Source organism: Rhynchophorus ferrugineus, unplaced genomic scaffold (assembly GCF_030347505.1).
Source record: "Rhynchophorus ferrugineus isolate W39M unplaced genomic scaffold, kcgeb_rfMv2 rfM14, whole genome shotgun sequence".
Lineage (NCBI taxonomy): Eukaryota > Metazoa > Arthropoda > Insecta > Coleoptera > Curculionidae > Rhynchophorus > Rhynchophorus ferrugineus.
Window position 1 is genome coordinate 1506293 of NW_027472593.1, and position 15286 is coordinate 1521578.

General features: G+C 32.8%; 1 protein-coding gene across 1 annotated transcript; it reads right to left on the reverse strand.

Moving 5' to 3' along the window:
* Positions 1-6501: 6501 nt before the first annotated feature.
* On the reverse strand, positions 6502-10909 carry LOC143205770 (protein maelstrom homolog). The gene is made up of 12 exons (XM_076418808.1): positions 10612-10909; positions 10349-10541; positions 10144-10299; positions 9936-10069; positions 9746-9880; positions 9572-9691; positions 9320-9508; positions 9103-9249; positions 7219-7269; positions 7131-7161; positions 6935-7069; positions 6502-6875 (listed from the first exon to the last, which is right to left on the reverse strand). The coding sequence occupies exons 1-11, from the start codon at positions 10735-10737 to the stop codon at positions 7050-7052; spliced, it is 1302 nt and encodes a 433-aa protein (XP_076274923.1). The 5' UTR covers positions 10738-10909; the 3' UTR covers positions 6502-6875; positions 6935-7049.
* Between the last annotated feature and the right edge of the window lie 4377 nt (positions 10910-15286).

A 15286-nucleotide genomic window follows, 5' to 3' on the forward strand; every position in this document is an offset into this window, starting at 1 on the left:
ATGCACCAATGGAACATTGTTACAAACAAAAAACGTTTGAGAAATCCCGAAGAACAAGTCGTCCAAAAACAGACGAAAATATGCGAGTATTTAAAAAACCAATTTAAAGCAATTCCCAGACCACCCCCAATAACAATATATAATAATGACACAATAAAAACAATCGGATCTGAAACAATGAGGATTCAAGTGTTTGACCCCGAACATTTCAAATTTTTAATAAGAGAATTGGAGAATAGAAGCACGCAGTGTCATACTTTTCGATTATTGTCCGAAAAACTTCTAAATTTGTCATAAAAGGACTATATTACGCCACCGATACAAATACAGTTAAAACAGTCCTAGCTGAACAAGGCCGCAAAGTTGTCAATATACATAATATTCAACACCATGCAACAAAGAAGCCACTGCCAATGTTTTATATTGATTTGAAGCTAAAAGAATAATAAAAGATGTTTACGATATTAAGTACAGTATAACGCCAGTCATCACTGACCCTGTGAGTACTAGTAGTAAATTAGCGGAAATGATGGGTAAACTTATGGAATAAATGAGTACAATGATGAATTTATTCACCGCCGTCATTACGAAGCCAGACTGAGCAATTACAGCAAATACAAAATAGCCATCTGGAATGCCAACAGACTCCAGCAACATGCCAGGGAGCTTAAAATATTCTTATATGAACAAACTATTGATATCATGATGGAATCCGAAATACATTGCACTCATAGACAAGCTGTATCACATAAAATATCCAGATGATAAATCACATGGAAGAACATCTGTAATTATTCGTGAAAACATAAAACAATGTGTAAGAGAGAAATTCAGCGAGGAATATTTACAAGCCACTAGTGCTTGTAAATATTCAATGGAGAAATGCACGGCCCATTACCAACAAGGCAGAACAATACAATGGTTTCTTTAACACGCTGGTTACTAAATTCATTGCCGGAGGAGACTGTAGTGCGGTGTTCTTGATTAATAACAGCAAAAGGCAGATAATTGGTCAAAGCAATGAAGGCACATAACTTACAGCATATCTCTACTGGTGAGTCAACATATTAGCCGTCAGATATAAATAAAATTCCCGATACCATAGACTATTGTGTTAAAAAATATTAACACCAAAACATGCAAAGCTGAATCATGCTTCGATCTATCATCTGATCACTCACTAGTTAAACAACAGTGAACTCAAATATTCTCAAAAAAAAAAACAAAACCACCTTCTTTTCATAACACAAAAACCAACTGACCATTATTTAGAGAAAAATTAGACAGTTTAATATCTATAAACTTACCTCTCGAAACAGAAAGAGATATAGAAATAGCAGCAAAATATATAACAAAATCTCTACAAAAGGCTGCATGGTACGCAACACCTAATAGCGCGACATATCAAAAATATAATTATATTTCATCTATAATTAAACAAAAAATTGCCGAAAAGAAAAAACTGCGAAAAACCCGGCAACAAATCATAACAGAAAAAAACAAGAGAAAATTCAACAAGGCCACAAAAGAGCTGAAAGAGCTAAATAAGGAACAAAATCAAGGAATTCAAAACTATTTAGAGAACTTAACGCCAACTGATGAAACAGAATATTCTCTGTGGAAAGTAACAAAAAATAAATAAAAAAATCTCAACAACATAATCCACCCATTAAAATTGACAACACCTATGCTAGAAATGATAAATATAAAGCGGAAGTTTTATCCAAATATTTAAAGACAGTATTTAATGTTAAATATATAACTTGTCTCGATACAAGAGAGAGTATAGAAAGGAGAAAGAAAAGTTAGAAAAGGGCGCTGTGACTTGTATCGAGTGGGTATAAATTACCAGGGATCAAAATAAAGTTTCTCTTTTGTTCCAAGGCCATAAGTGGTGCATTAATTCCGTCCCGCCCCGAATCATAAGTGATTCATAAAAGGTTATGGGCCCAGAATTCTCGGTGTAAATGAGAAGTAGTAGGGTGACGACGGAGAGTGCAGGGGAATATAGATTAGGTAAATTTTTTATGTATGCAAGAGACGGAAATTAATTTGGGAGCACTAGAGCGCTCAAAGATCAATGACCATCAGAAGGAACACCAGAAAACTGGAAAAATGTGATCTTGAGTTATCAGTAAGAAGGAAGAAAACATTGTAATCAATGTAGTAAATAGTAATGGAGTAATTAAGAGTTTAGAGAATCAATCACGAGTATAATATTCAAGGATCAATTAAGCACTAGTAAACTAGTAACATGGGATTCAACAGAATTATCAGTAGTATAGAAGGAAACATTCTAATCAATGTAGACATTAAATTGGACAGTGTTTTGGCGACTATTGCTATGATTGTTCAAAGAGAGAATTGTTTTTAAGTAAAAAAACTGACTGTTACCTTTGTTTATCACATAATTGTGTACATTCATTTGATAAAATTATTAATTAAAGATAAAATTCTCGAAATGTGGATATAGAATAGTTCTAAGTTCGAACAAATTTGTATATAAAATTGTTATCTTTGTTTACGATCTTAATTAGGTTATGTTATATAGTACATTTAAATTAAAGGGGAGTGTTAAATATATGACTTGTCTCGATACAAGAGCCAGTATAGAAAGGAGGAAGAAAAGTTAGTAGAGGGCGTTGTGATTTGTATCAAGTAGGTATAAATTACCGGGGATCAAAATAAATTTTCTCTTTTGTTCCAAGGCCATAAGTGGTGCATTAATTCCGTCCCGTCCCGAAACATAAGTGATTCGTAAAATTTAATCCGTACCCGTCCGAAATATCCGCAACAGAAGAAAATAACATAGTTGACTTTCTTAGCACTTGATTTCAAATGGATCTGCCACATGAGAAATATACTGCTAAACAGGTAAAACAAACAATATATAAAGAAAACAATTTTTAAAAAGCTCCTGGTTGTGATCTAATAATTGAAAGAATCTTAAAAGAACTGTCTGGAAAGTGCATCAAATTAATAACATTCATATTTAATTCCATGCTAAGACTTAATTACTTTCCTAGCACTTGAAAAGTGGCTCAAATCATTATGATTCTCAAACCTGTGAAAAACCTGTTACCTGTGATCTCTAAACTATTCGAAAAATAATACACTAAGAGACGTAAAATAATCGAAGAGTAGAGAAATATTATTCCAGGCCATCAATTTGATTTCTGTAATAAACACGGAACAACAGAACAAATATAAAGATTAGATATTTCTCAGGCATTCGACAAGGTGTGGCACAGTGGACAGCATATTAAATTGAAAAAGCTTTTGCGTCATACGCACTTTTAATTGCTAAAATTGTAGCTCAGATAGACATTTTATTTTCAAACAGGGTGACGAATACACTGACCTACACCCAATATATTCGGGTGTTCCCCAAGGCAGTGTTCTTGGCCCATTGTTATATCTTATGTATACAGCTGAACTACCGATCTCAAGAAACACTACTGTTGTAATATATGCTGACGCTACAGCGGTTTTGTCATCAGACGAGGATCCGATATCAGCCACAAGAAACCTCCAACTTCATCTTAACAAATGAGACAAAATCTACCCATGTGACATTCACCCTTTGTAGAAGAACATGTCCGTCAGTAAAATTGAATAATGACGAACTTCCGCAAGCAGACAATGTTAAATATCTGGGAATGCATTTCGATCGACATTTGACATGGACTTAAACTAAACCAAATGTATCGGCTAATAGGACGTAAATCTAAATTATCGTTAGATAATAAGGTTTTGCTGTATAAGTCAATACTTAAGCACAGTAGAACCTATGGTATTGAACTGTGGAGTACTACTAGCAAATATAACATAGATATCCTCCAGAGGTTCCAGAATAAAGAGCTGCCAGTCATCGTCCATGCCCCATATTGTGTCCAACAAACTGATTCAGCGTCATATACAAATAGAACCAATAACGAGTGTGATTCGAAGTGTTTGTGCGAGGTACTCGCCAAAGAGTTAAATGTGCGGGATGATAGTGAAGTGCGTAGGGTCAAACACAAACTGCAATATGAACTGATTAATAGACACATAGAGAGAGATTTAATAATCTCTAAAATAAGCTAGAATAGTTTTTAGAATAAGTTAGGATATACTTTAAAATAAGTTAAAATAGCATCTAGAATAAGATTTAGATTAAAGTTGCACAGCAGATTACTTACTGAAGTGATCTACTACATGTCAGGATAGTTATATATAATTGAAATCATATAATAATACTTATTTCCCACGGGGAGTTTGTTCACGTTCTAGGAGATTAATAAAAATATCCAGGTGAACAATCTGGTTTTCGCGCTCACCACTCATACGTCCATCAGACTACCCGTCTGGCCGCACACATCTATCATGCTCTTGACCAACGTAAAAAGATTGGAGCTGTTCTTCTAGACCTAACCAAAGCTTTCGACAAGGTCTGGCACGACGATTTGATAGCAAAATGCGTGCGGTTGGACATCCCCACCCCACAACCCCCGAAGACCATCCAGTTCTCATCAAGGCCTATCTATTGTACAGATATTTCCAAGTCAAGATCAGAAAATCAATTTCCAGTCGAAAACAAATCGAGGCTGGCTGTATCAATGCGACGTACCTCAAAGTTCCCCACCGGCCACAGCTTTATTTAACCTCTTTATATCAGATCTGGCGAGAAAAGAGCACATTGCCGTCGCGTTTAACGCTGACGATCCTGCTATCTTCACGGTCGCCAGCTTCAAAGTTACAATTCATGAACGTTTGCAGAAGCAGCTCGATCATGCGGTCAAGTGCTTCAAATTCTGGAGGATGCAAATCAACCGGCTAAAAACCCAGGCATTCATTTTCCATAAGAAGCGTTACGCACTGCGCGTCTCACAACTTAAGATCGACACTGTAATAATTCTCAACAAACTCAATGAATTACATCCGATATGTTCAAAAATTCCGCAAGGCAGTGTATACAGTTCGATACTACGTTTCTTATATACCAACCACAAAAATCACTATTGTGGCAATATATGCAAGTGACATAGAAATAATAACATCTGCAGAAGATCTTATAATAGTATCAAAGAATTTCCAAACACACATTGATGAAATACAACAATGGCAGAAGGCATAGCACATCCAAGCAAATTAAACAAAATCTTCCCATGCAAAATTCATTCTCCGTAGAAAAGCATGCTCGCCAATGAATATTAGTAGTTCTCAATGTCCCCAAGCACAGTGGAGACAGTGATGCGTAGTGGCATAGCTTAGGTCGAAAATAACGCCTTGGATCTAAAAGATTGTTCAAAAATCATTTTCCATAAGAAGCGTTATATACTGCGTGTCTCGCAACTTAAGATCGACAACGCAATAATTCCATGATTGGATAACGTCACGTACATAGGTTTTCACTTTGACCGACGGTTGGATTGGCAATCCCAAATCCAAAAAGGTTCGGGTATAACAAACCGGCTACCTTCTCTGATCTGCCCTTCTAGCAGACTTTTAATCTCCATCAAATGATTATTTTACAAGATGTTAATTCGGTCCTTACTCCTCTACGGATCTAATGTCTACTTCAAGTTTGTTACACCCAACCATGTGAAACCGCCGTTAAGTTTTCCAAAATAAGCTCCTCGAGAGATTCTTAAACACTCCATGGTTAGCCAGAAATAATGAAATTCATAGGGAAACACATTCCAGAAATCAAGCACTTCATATCTCAATTATTCCACAAACAACTCAGCTCAAGTTCTTCGGAAAACGCGCTAGTTCACGAGCTGGTCGATAGGCTGGGAGCTTAGCACCGCATCACCACTTTTCCAGTCTGAAACGACCTAATCTGTCGCTGCAGTCATAACTTTTGCTCCCATACGACAGTATCCAGCCGTGTGTTAATTTAAGTTCATGAATAAATAGAATCGCCAGGTCCTCGTGCCCAATAACGTCTGCTAGATCAGCGGATGCCATATCCCCAAATTTAATGCAGTAGCAGTAGCGATCCACAGGGGTTAACAGTGCGGCAGTCCCCCGGTCCAACTTGTCACTCCAGGGAAAGTCTCCGCGAACAAATATTCCACCGCCTGGTTCTAGGTCAGGACAAATAAAGACTTTTTATTAAGTTATTCTATAGATAACTAATATTCTATAACTAACTAATAAAATAAGTTTAAGCATAAATTACCCATTCAGCTTAACTTATGCCCACGAATATCCAAGTTGGTAAATCACATAACCAAGATGTGTATTACATCAGCACAAGTCAGGTCTATCAAGCCGGCTAGCTTTAATAATTATCTAATATGACGGCTGTATTTTTCAGATATTCAACCAAAAATGGTAAGACGCTAGTTTAAGAGATTTCCGAAAGGTAGATATAACCTAATAAGCCTCATTTCTGAGCCATGTAGATATTCGTAGGTGATAGCATTTTAATATGTAATTATCATCATTAATACTTATAGACTGTATAAGATTCAAGACAAATTTTTAGACAAGTAAAAAATAAAACTGCAAATTAGAATAGCCCTTACGTTAATATAATTAAAGAGCAGGTTTTAAAACTGAACAATAATTACAATTAAAAACATGAAACAATTTTAAACAAAAACATGTACATTATATACTTGGATATTAAATGGCGTTAAAATTGAATTCCAGGCCTTAATAATTGAATAGATAGGGAGGAAAATCCTCGACCTCTGCCTTCTGTTGAAGGAGAAAAATTACTACTGCTGCTAGTACTGATATTAGATTTGGCCTGGTAAGAAGACCCAAAAGCCATAAAAAACTAAAAATTTCCGAAACTCAAAAATCAAGGATAGATCACTTGGAAATCGATGGAAAACCCCTTCCTTTTGGATTATATGTATCCTGTGATCCATTGTCGGGTACTAAAACGGCATTGTTATTAGTAATCTGTTAGATTAAGTTTTTTTTGATTTCTACTTACTTGTTACTACTAATTGCTGCGATTCATTGTGGGTACTGAAGTTATCGATAAATATTATTAATAATTCTATAGACTAATTTCTACGTGATATTTGCTCACTTTTTGCTTTTGAATTCTAGGATCCATTGCTGGGCACTGAAGGCATTGGTAAATATCATTAGTTCAATTGATTAACCTTTACGTTATTTTTAATTACTTGTTACTGACGAATGATATTTTCCTGGATGCTGAAAACAAAAAATATAATCACTGGTTTGACTAAGTTTTACCGCATTTTTACATACTTTTCCCTTAACAGTCTTCCAACTATCAGATTCGTCGCTAGTCCCAGTATTCTAAAATAATTAACATTTAATTTACACCGTTTTTAATATATCCATCTTTAGTTAACTAATTAATGTAAATAATAAATTCAATAAATTAAATTAATCAAATACATAGAAGAACAAAACAATTCGAATTAACTTCCCAGTGTAAACTTCCTGAAAGTGTTGATAACACTTTCTTTACACAAGACAAATCGAAAGACAGAATGGTCAAGTCAGACGACATTCGGGGGTGTACATTTAAGATTTGGTATATAATGAAAAACAATCTGAAAGCAGGAAAATAAATATCACATATATACCGATAGATAGCGAGAAAAGGAGACACAAAATGGAAAATTATGCTTGCATTTAATAGTAACTCCAAAAATAATTAGGCATATATTAGAAGTCTAAATGAAAAACATCATGGTAATCTAACGATGTTTCATCGTAACAAGTTGATCCAAAATGAACAAAGCCAAGGTATTCTAAGGAAGTTTTCGAGAAATTATACATAAGAGGAATTTAGTTGGAACAATTAGGAATTTGGAAAACATCAATTTGGGTTTGGTAATACGCACGGGACTATAGTACAGGTGCATACATTTGTAAACAAAATAAGTACCGACTTAAATGCCAAAAGAATCTATATGTTAGCATTTAAATCCAATATACAATCCCTATGCAACAATCAGATATTAAGTCAGCATAAATGAACGATGCCAATACCACGGAATGATATCAGAAGTTTCCCTTGGATACAGATAGATATTGACACATTACCTGGTTTTACCTGTAGGACTAATAAACCAGCATTTTTGTCGAATAAAGGCCTTTAATTTAAACAAGTTGGGCCTTTATTTATTATTCCTAACATATAGGTTGCTTTCCTGGACATATCTTAGTCTTTTCATAAAGTATAGCATACAGGGTTACAGTATAGTACAAAAGTTAAATAAAAAAAGTTTCTACATCATTCTTGTAGTCATAAAGCTTAGTTTTAGTTACTAAAATCGAATTCAGAAATAGAGATTTACACTCTAAAAGAAGTCGATGAACCCAATGAATTACTTCTGATTTATTCAAGAATTCCGCAAGCTAGTGTACACAGTTCGATACTATATTTCCTATATACCAACCACAAAAATCACCATTGTGGTAACATATGCAAGTGACATAGTAATCTTAACAACTTTCCAAACACACATTGATAAAATACAATAATGGCAGAAGGCATAGCATTATAAAGCAAATTAAACAAATCTACCCATGCAACATTATAATATCTGCCTAAATATCTTGATGCTTCTAAGACACATCTATACCGACGCCTAGCCTAGCCTGGAAGAAGCACATACTAGCTAAGTGAAAACAACTAGAACTTAAACTATATTAAATGTATTATTTTATCGGGAACAAATCCAAGTTATCAGCCTATTTGACAATGTATAATCCTACTATGGGGTACTGCAAGCAAGTCTCGCGGTTCCAGATTTGCGATCCTAACTTAAATTGCAAAACAAACGTGTGAAATATATGGCGTAAAAGTCTGACGTATTTGACTCAGAAATTAAGAAAATGTCACTATCAAAAAATGTATCTGGGGCTCTCTCTGGGCTCACACGACGTCTTTCTCCACAGCGGATTATTTTCCAACACCGCCCATACAAAGCTACTGCCTCGTGCCTACAGATCAAGCGAGATGTTACCTCTTAATGGAGACAGCGACGCGCAGTGGCACAGCTGAGATCGAAAATAACGCCTTGGATCCAATAGATCGTTTAAATATTTCAAATATAATTTTTAATGTAATAATATTTTAATAATAATGTATTTTAATACTTTTTAATTAAGGCTCACCCCTGATTGTGACACTATTAGTGGTGGATATTCTTGTTCAAAAGTCGCAGCATTTGATCCGCTACTGGTTACTAGTGTTTTTTCGCAATCAGAAACCAATGTTGAATATGTAGTTGAAGTAAAAGCAGATTCACACTCATTGCTGGGCTAAAAATAAAAGACATTAATGAGCTGAAACAAACATCATGAATTGAAAACAAAAGAACTCAATTCTTACTGCATAATTACAGCTTCCACTCACAAAAGGAAACAAGCCATTCTTGTATTGTAACATACTTGAGGCAGTATGTTGACCAGGAATCGGATCAATATTAAGTTCATCACAACAACAGTCACAAAGTACATAAACATATCTTATTACAGCAGACCGGCAACAATATTGGGGTTTTGATGTAGTTTTATGAAACTGAAGGTAAGAAAAGAATAAATAACTACAGTAAATAAACTACATTATATATCATTATCTTACTCTACATGCAATATCATGTACGTGTGAGTAAACATCCTTCTCCAGTAGCCTATCAGTCAGAGAGTAAGGAATACACTTTGTTGATTTTGAAACAATATTTTTAATTATGTTCAACAAATACTAAAAAGTGGAAACGATTGTCATCCTTCCATATAAATGCTTCTCAACACTTGCCTGAAAGTTATAAATCTTATACTCTCCTTCTATATTATCAAATTTCTGACACCATCTGTTTAAAATCTCTGTGCATATATCAACATTTTTAGTGTCACCATAAATTATTGGGAACATATTATCACCTGATACATTCTGAAATAATACAATACTCCAAAATATAATTTAACCTGATGCCAAAAATTATTACTTGAAGAAATGCCTTGAAACGATGATAGACATCTTTTTGATTATCAGGGGCATTTTTTTCAAAAGGTACCGGCAGCAAGTGGGTCATATCAGAATGACTTTTGGCAATACACTTATATCCAGCAGGTAAGGGACCTGAAAAATAAACAAACCAAACCATAAAACTTATAAATAATTCCTACATGATGAAATAATCTTAAATTATTTACCGGAATCTACCATGGAGTAAAAAAGATTAGCTTCAACTACTCCATCTTTGATGTTAAACTTCAAAACACTTATTTCAGCTGGATAGTATCTATTTGAGGTTTCACAATGACAGAAAATGTTAATATCAATTACAAAAAACTCTTTAGTTGCTAATTCTACAAAAAAAAGATTAAAAGACATACAAAAGATATACAAATTTTTTACCTCCTTTTGCATAAGCCACTGATAGTACTTCATATATATCATTCTTTGCTTTTTGATCGGCATAATCTTTTTCTTTTTTTTGTTTTAAAATTGTGTCAACCAAAACTCCTTCGGATGTAAGGTTTGTAGATTTTCCGCCCTTCATCTGCTTGGCCTTCTCGTCGTAAGACTTCCGTTTCTCAAAGGGCATTTTCTAAAGATATAATAGCATGATTATTAGAGATTGAGTAAAAAATAATATTGCTTTCAGTGCAAGAACGTACCGACCAAATCGGAGCAGCTCCTTCGCGAGCTTCTTTTATTGATGGATATTTGATACTATCTTGTTTTTGAAGATCCAAAGCAAACAATAAAAAACCGTTGGGTTTTGCCTTCTTCTTGGATGCCATCAAAAGTGCCGTCCTATTCGAATCACACGATCTAAATAACAAGGTCACGAACTAGCTAACGAACGGAATAAAAAGTAGCAAACTTTTTGTATCCCAAAGATTTCAGTATTAAAGGTTTGATGGCAACAAAACCAATTCAAGTAAATATACCAGAAATATCAATACATATTTCCATGGAAGCACCATCCAACCTCTGTCATTCGAGGACAAAATGACGGACTGCAACGTTGCCGATATTTTAAATTAGTATTTACATATAGGGAAAATATATATAACATTGATATAGTGGGGGATTTACAAATTTGCCGCCAGCTGCATATTGAGATTTTGCCGTTCATCTGAAGTCTGCAATCCGCTAACCTAATTCACGATCATACTAACGTCTCGTTTTCTTCATTTCTCAGCATTCTAATATTAAATTTTTAGGGCGCTTCGGTTTTGTTTGGATTATTTATTACATATGACTGTAAAGAAATCGGTTTTGTGCAACCAACCGCAAAAAAGAACATAAATTAATAAATTGAACTAAAATATATCCAGGCAAATAATTTAAATTTTCCTACAATAGATTCGCCGATAAAAACTACTGTGTGATTGTAACTAAAATAATATTTTCAAAAAAATAGTTTATTAAGATGTCTTTGTATTTCAAGATTTCAAGATATGGTTTAAAATGATTTAGTGTTCCAAACAATTGACAATGATCCTATTTCGGTTATTGAGTATTTTATTTCCAAGTTTGTTAATATTCGAGAAGCTTTCGGTCATTCCATTTTATCATTATTCCTCCAGTTGAAAAAAACTACACGAGTGACAAAATTTGAAACATATGTTGTTAATATGATTTATTTATCAAAGTTAGGAGTATTTTACTATAAAAGGTTCCACAATTTCATCGAATTTTTAATAAAATCAATCTATAATATTTAAGAAGACCTATAAATAATTGTATTTTAATTCATTTTCATTTCTTGACATACGAAATCTACCATTGATTTCATTTTGTTAGTTGATCATGTATTTTCGGCACTACCCAAAATGGAGAATTCCATGATGATATTCTATGATGTATCCTTTGATATTAATATTTATTTTCTTATTTTTGGTAATATTTTATTTTACAACTGAAAGTTAAAGGTTCATCTTTATCTAAAACAATGCCAAAACATTCTATACGTATATTTTTCAATTAAAACCACTATTTGTTCTTCTTGTCCTTTTAGTAATGAGTCATCACTGAATATAACAACATGAATTTCAAGCACAAGAAATAGTAATACTAAAATTGAGCTTACTCATTACCTCATTTCGTATTCCATCTTTTAGGTGAATTTCTCAGTCCATACCGTGCTCAATTAAATTCATAGTATCTGGTTTAATTAATCCTCCAATTTCCTGATATAGACATCTAAATGTATTTTTCTATTTATAATATGATCTAGTGTCAATTTGATTTTGTTCCACTTTAGATCCAATTGTGTTCGAATTGATAATTATATCAAAATTCTAATACCTTACAACGGAACTCTTCTCCATTGGTCTAAAAAAACTTTTCTATTCTACCTGCAGCTCTGTTAGACCTCATGTTTCTAGTTTTCAATACTTTTCTGGTCCTTGCAACTTATACATGGTTGATTTTCTAAACTCTTCTTCATTGATTACAATGTTTCTGTTTATCCTATATATAATTCTATTGGACCTCATGTATTTAGTTTTTCTATTGCTTCACTGGTCATTGTAAATTATACACGTTTGATTTTCTAAACTTTTCTGCATTACTGATTACTACATTGATTACAAAGTTTCTTTATCCTACTGATACTACTTCCGTTGAATCCCATGTTAATAAGTTTACTAGTGCTTCACTAATCCTTCTAAATTATACACGTGATTAATTCTCTAAACTCTTGATTACTTCATTACTAATTATTACATTGATTACAATATTTCTTTCCACCTTACTGATAATTTCAGATCACGTGTTCAAGTGGGTTAACGGAGTCAGTTAAAGAGGATTCTTCGTGATCTACGTGATCTATGACGGATGTATTACGGATGTTCCGTTTATTGTCCTTCATGGCAAGAGTTTCATCTACTGTAAATTTCACCTGTAATAAAAATAAATTTTAGGCATTCTTAGCATTTCGAAACATAAAAGAAAATTCTTTAATAACAGAAGAAAGTTCATAATAAATGAAAGTAAATTCACATATTGTTTGTGTATTAAAATAAAATTCAACCATCTGGTATATGTTACGGTATTGAATTAAAATGCACTTTTCTTGTAGCTATTGTACTAAGTATCAATCTCATGTATAATCTTACTATATTTGAAATAAATGGATGAAATAAAAATAAAATAATTCACATTTTGATAATAAAAATCTATCTAATCAAATTAACTTATTGTTAACTAATTCTCAAATATGTAAACACTTTACAACACATAGTCTGCATTTCATACTGTTGTGCAATGTTGAAATTCGAAATAGTTAGTCACTATGACATTAAAATTTTCAAAATATTTTTGGTTCAACTATATACAAAGAATGTAATCACATATTTAATTATATAAAACAATACTTATCATTTTGGATATTTGAAGATTTATTTCTAAAGAAATATAAATAAAATGCCACATTTAAATATACTCGGTGAATTTCCTGTGGGTGCTTACTGTTTTTTTTTTTTAATTAAAAAAGTCATGAGAGTAATAAGTCTGAACTGTTCTGTACTTGTGTAACGAATATTTACGTTAAATTTTGACGATAAAATTATTAAAACACATTAATTCTTAAATCAAGTAAAATGTCAAATTACTAACGAGAATAAAATTTTAATGGAAAATTTAACTTATCAGTATTTAGCACGATGGCGCAGAAGATTCTTTGCACATCACTGTATTTTAGGTAAGATCTCTAGTTAAGTTTTCTATTTTTAAATTGCCATTAAAATTCATTCTAATGAAATAAATCTGCTTAATTGCTTGAGATTCGTTCGGCCATTCTGCTAATAAATGGAAATATAAATTTTAAGTCTATAGAGGCATACAATATATCAAAATAAAAATAATGAAAACATCATAATAAATATGAAATATGGAATCAAAACGAATAGAAGAATAGAAAAAATTATAAGATTTAATCATTTTTAATGTAAACATTTAAGTCCACGTTGTTGTTACTTAAGAGCTGCAACGATTATATAGTTTATAATAAGCTCATTTCGTTCATTTGATAAAATCATTTTATCGTTTATAGTCAAGATAATTAATTTTATAAAAAATGTTTCAAGTTAAATTTGTTTGCAACCTCAGCCGACTTCTACGTTCGAATACAAGCGTCCTTGCCCGCTCTTGCAAAATACACAATGCCGCTAAAGATCAAGCCAACATCCCGCCATCACTTCGCAGCTCCAATTTAATCCAAATTAAAGTAATGCAACTTGCAAAATGCAAATTTATTTCTTAAGGAAACCTGCAGTAAACTGAAAACAGTGCGGATCAAACGTTCCAAGGAAATTGCGAAAAGTTGCAGATGTAAATTGTGCTGCTCTATCTGCTATATTTCTTCGTGGTGTATTGTATTCATTTTAGTATTTTGTAGAAAATTGTCTACAGCAGTTATGTCTATCTAGTTGTTCGTCTGTAGTCTTGTTTATAATGAGATAAGGCCAAAAGTATTTTTAAAAATGTATCCGTTATGATTAAAACTTGAGCATAGCCTTTGCCTTTTGATCGAATGACCTCCATGTTCAATATCTCAAGCATATCAATACGTTTTTCACTCTGCATGAAATTTTCTCATTACGCATCACATATACATCAGCTGCTGGGAACACATCTTAGGAAAACGAAATAAAGGAACATTTTGATTTTTTTAAACATTTATTGCATTTCTTCGTCATCATACAACTGTCTATATTAATATACTTCAGACATATCACAGATTTCGGAATATAAATAGGTCATACCTTAATGCCAATCCATCAGTAGATTTATTTATTTTAAAGTTGGTTTTATTGGTCACGTCCCAGTCTATGATAACATCTAATTTCAGGAGTAAAGCCTTAACATTTACAACTAATATAAAAAAAATATCAATTTAAAATTTGTTGTGTTTAGGATGTTTCTGCATTAGTTGAAACATTATTTGTTTGTAGGATATTTCTGCCACACAGTCATCAATATAATGAAATGCTATGTCTTGTTACCATACACTAGAATAAGAATAGGGAATTTATGTAGATTTCTTTTGTTGTATAGTAGAGCAATTAATATTTTTTACCACGTTATATAGCATATTTACGTGAATTCAGTTATTTCTAGCTTCTGTTCTAATAAGATGACAAGCAAAGTTTCTACACAGTCTAATTTTACCATTTTTGAAGAGGATGGACCATTCACTGTTTCATCACAATCACCACTTATGTCAATAAAGTAATTGTTATTTAACATAATATTATACTTCATTTCTATGCAGTATTAGCACAAATGTTCATTATATTCTAACCATACACACTTGACTGGATAAGAATCCCACTTCTGTTA

Bases quoted from the DNA above. Each gene is read 5' to 3' on its own strand.
- LOC143205770 (XM_076418808.1), bottom strand. From the start codon at position 10,737: ATGGCATCCAAGAAGAAGGCAAAACCCAACGGTTTTTTATTGTTTGCT. The intron at 9,509-9,571 runs GTAAGATAATGA...TCTTACCTTCAG, and splicing joins TACATGATATTGCATGTAGA to TTTCATAAAACTACATCAAA. The intron at 7,270-9,102 runs GTGAGCCTTAAT...TAATTATTTTAG, and splicing joins TAATAGTGTCACAATCAGGG to AATACTGGGACTAGCGACGA.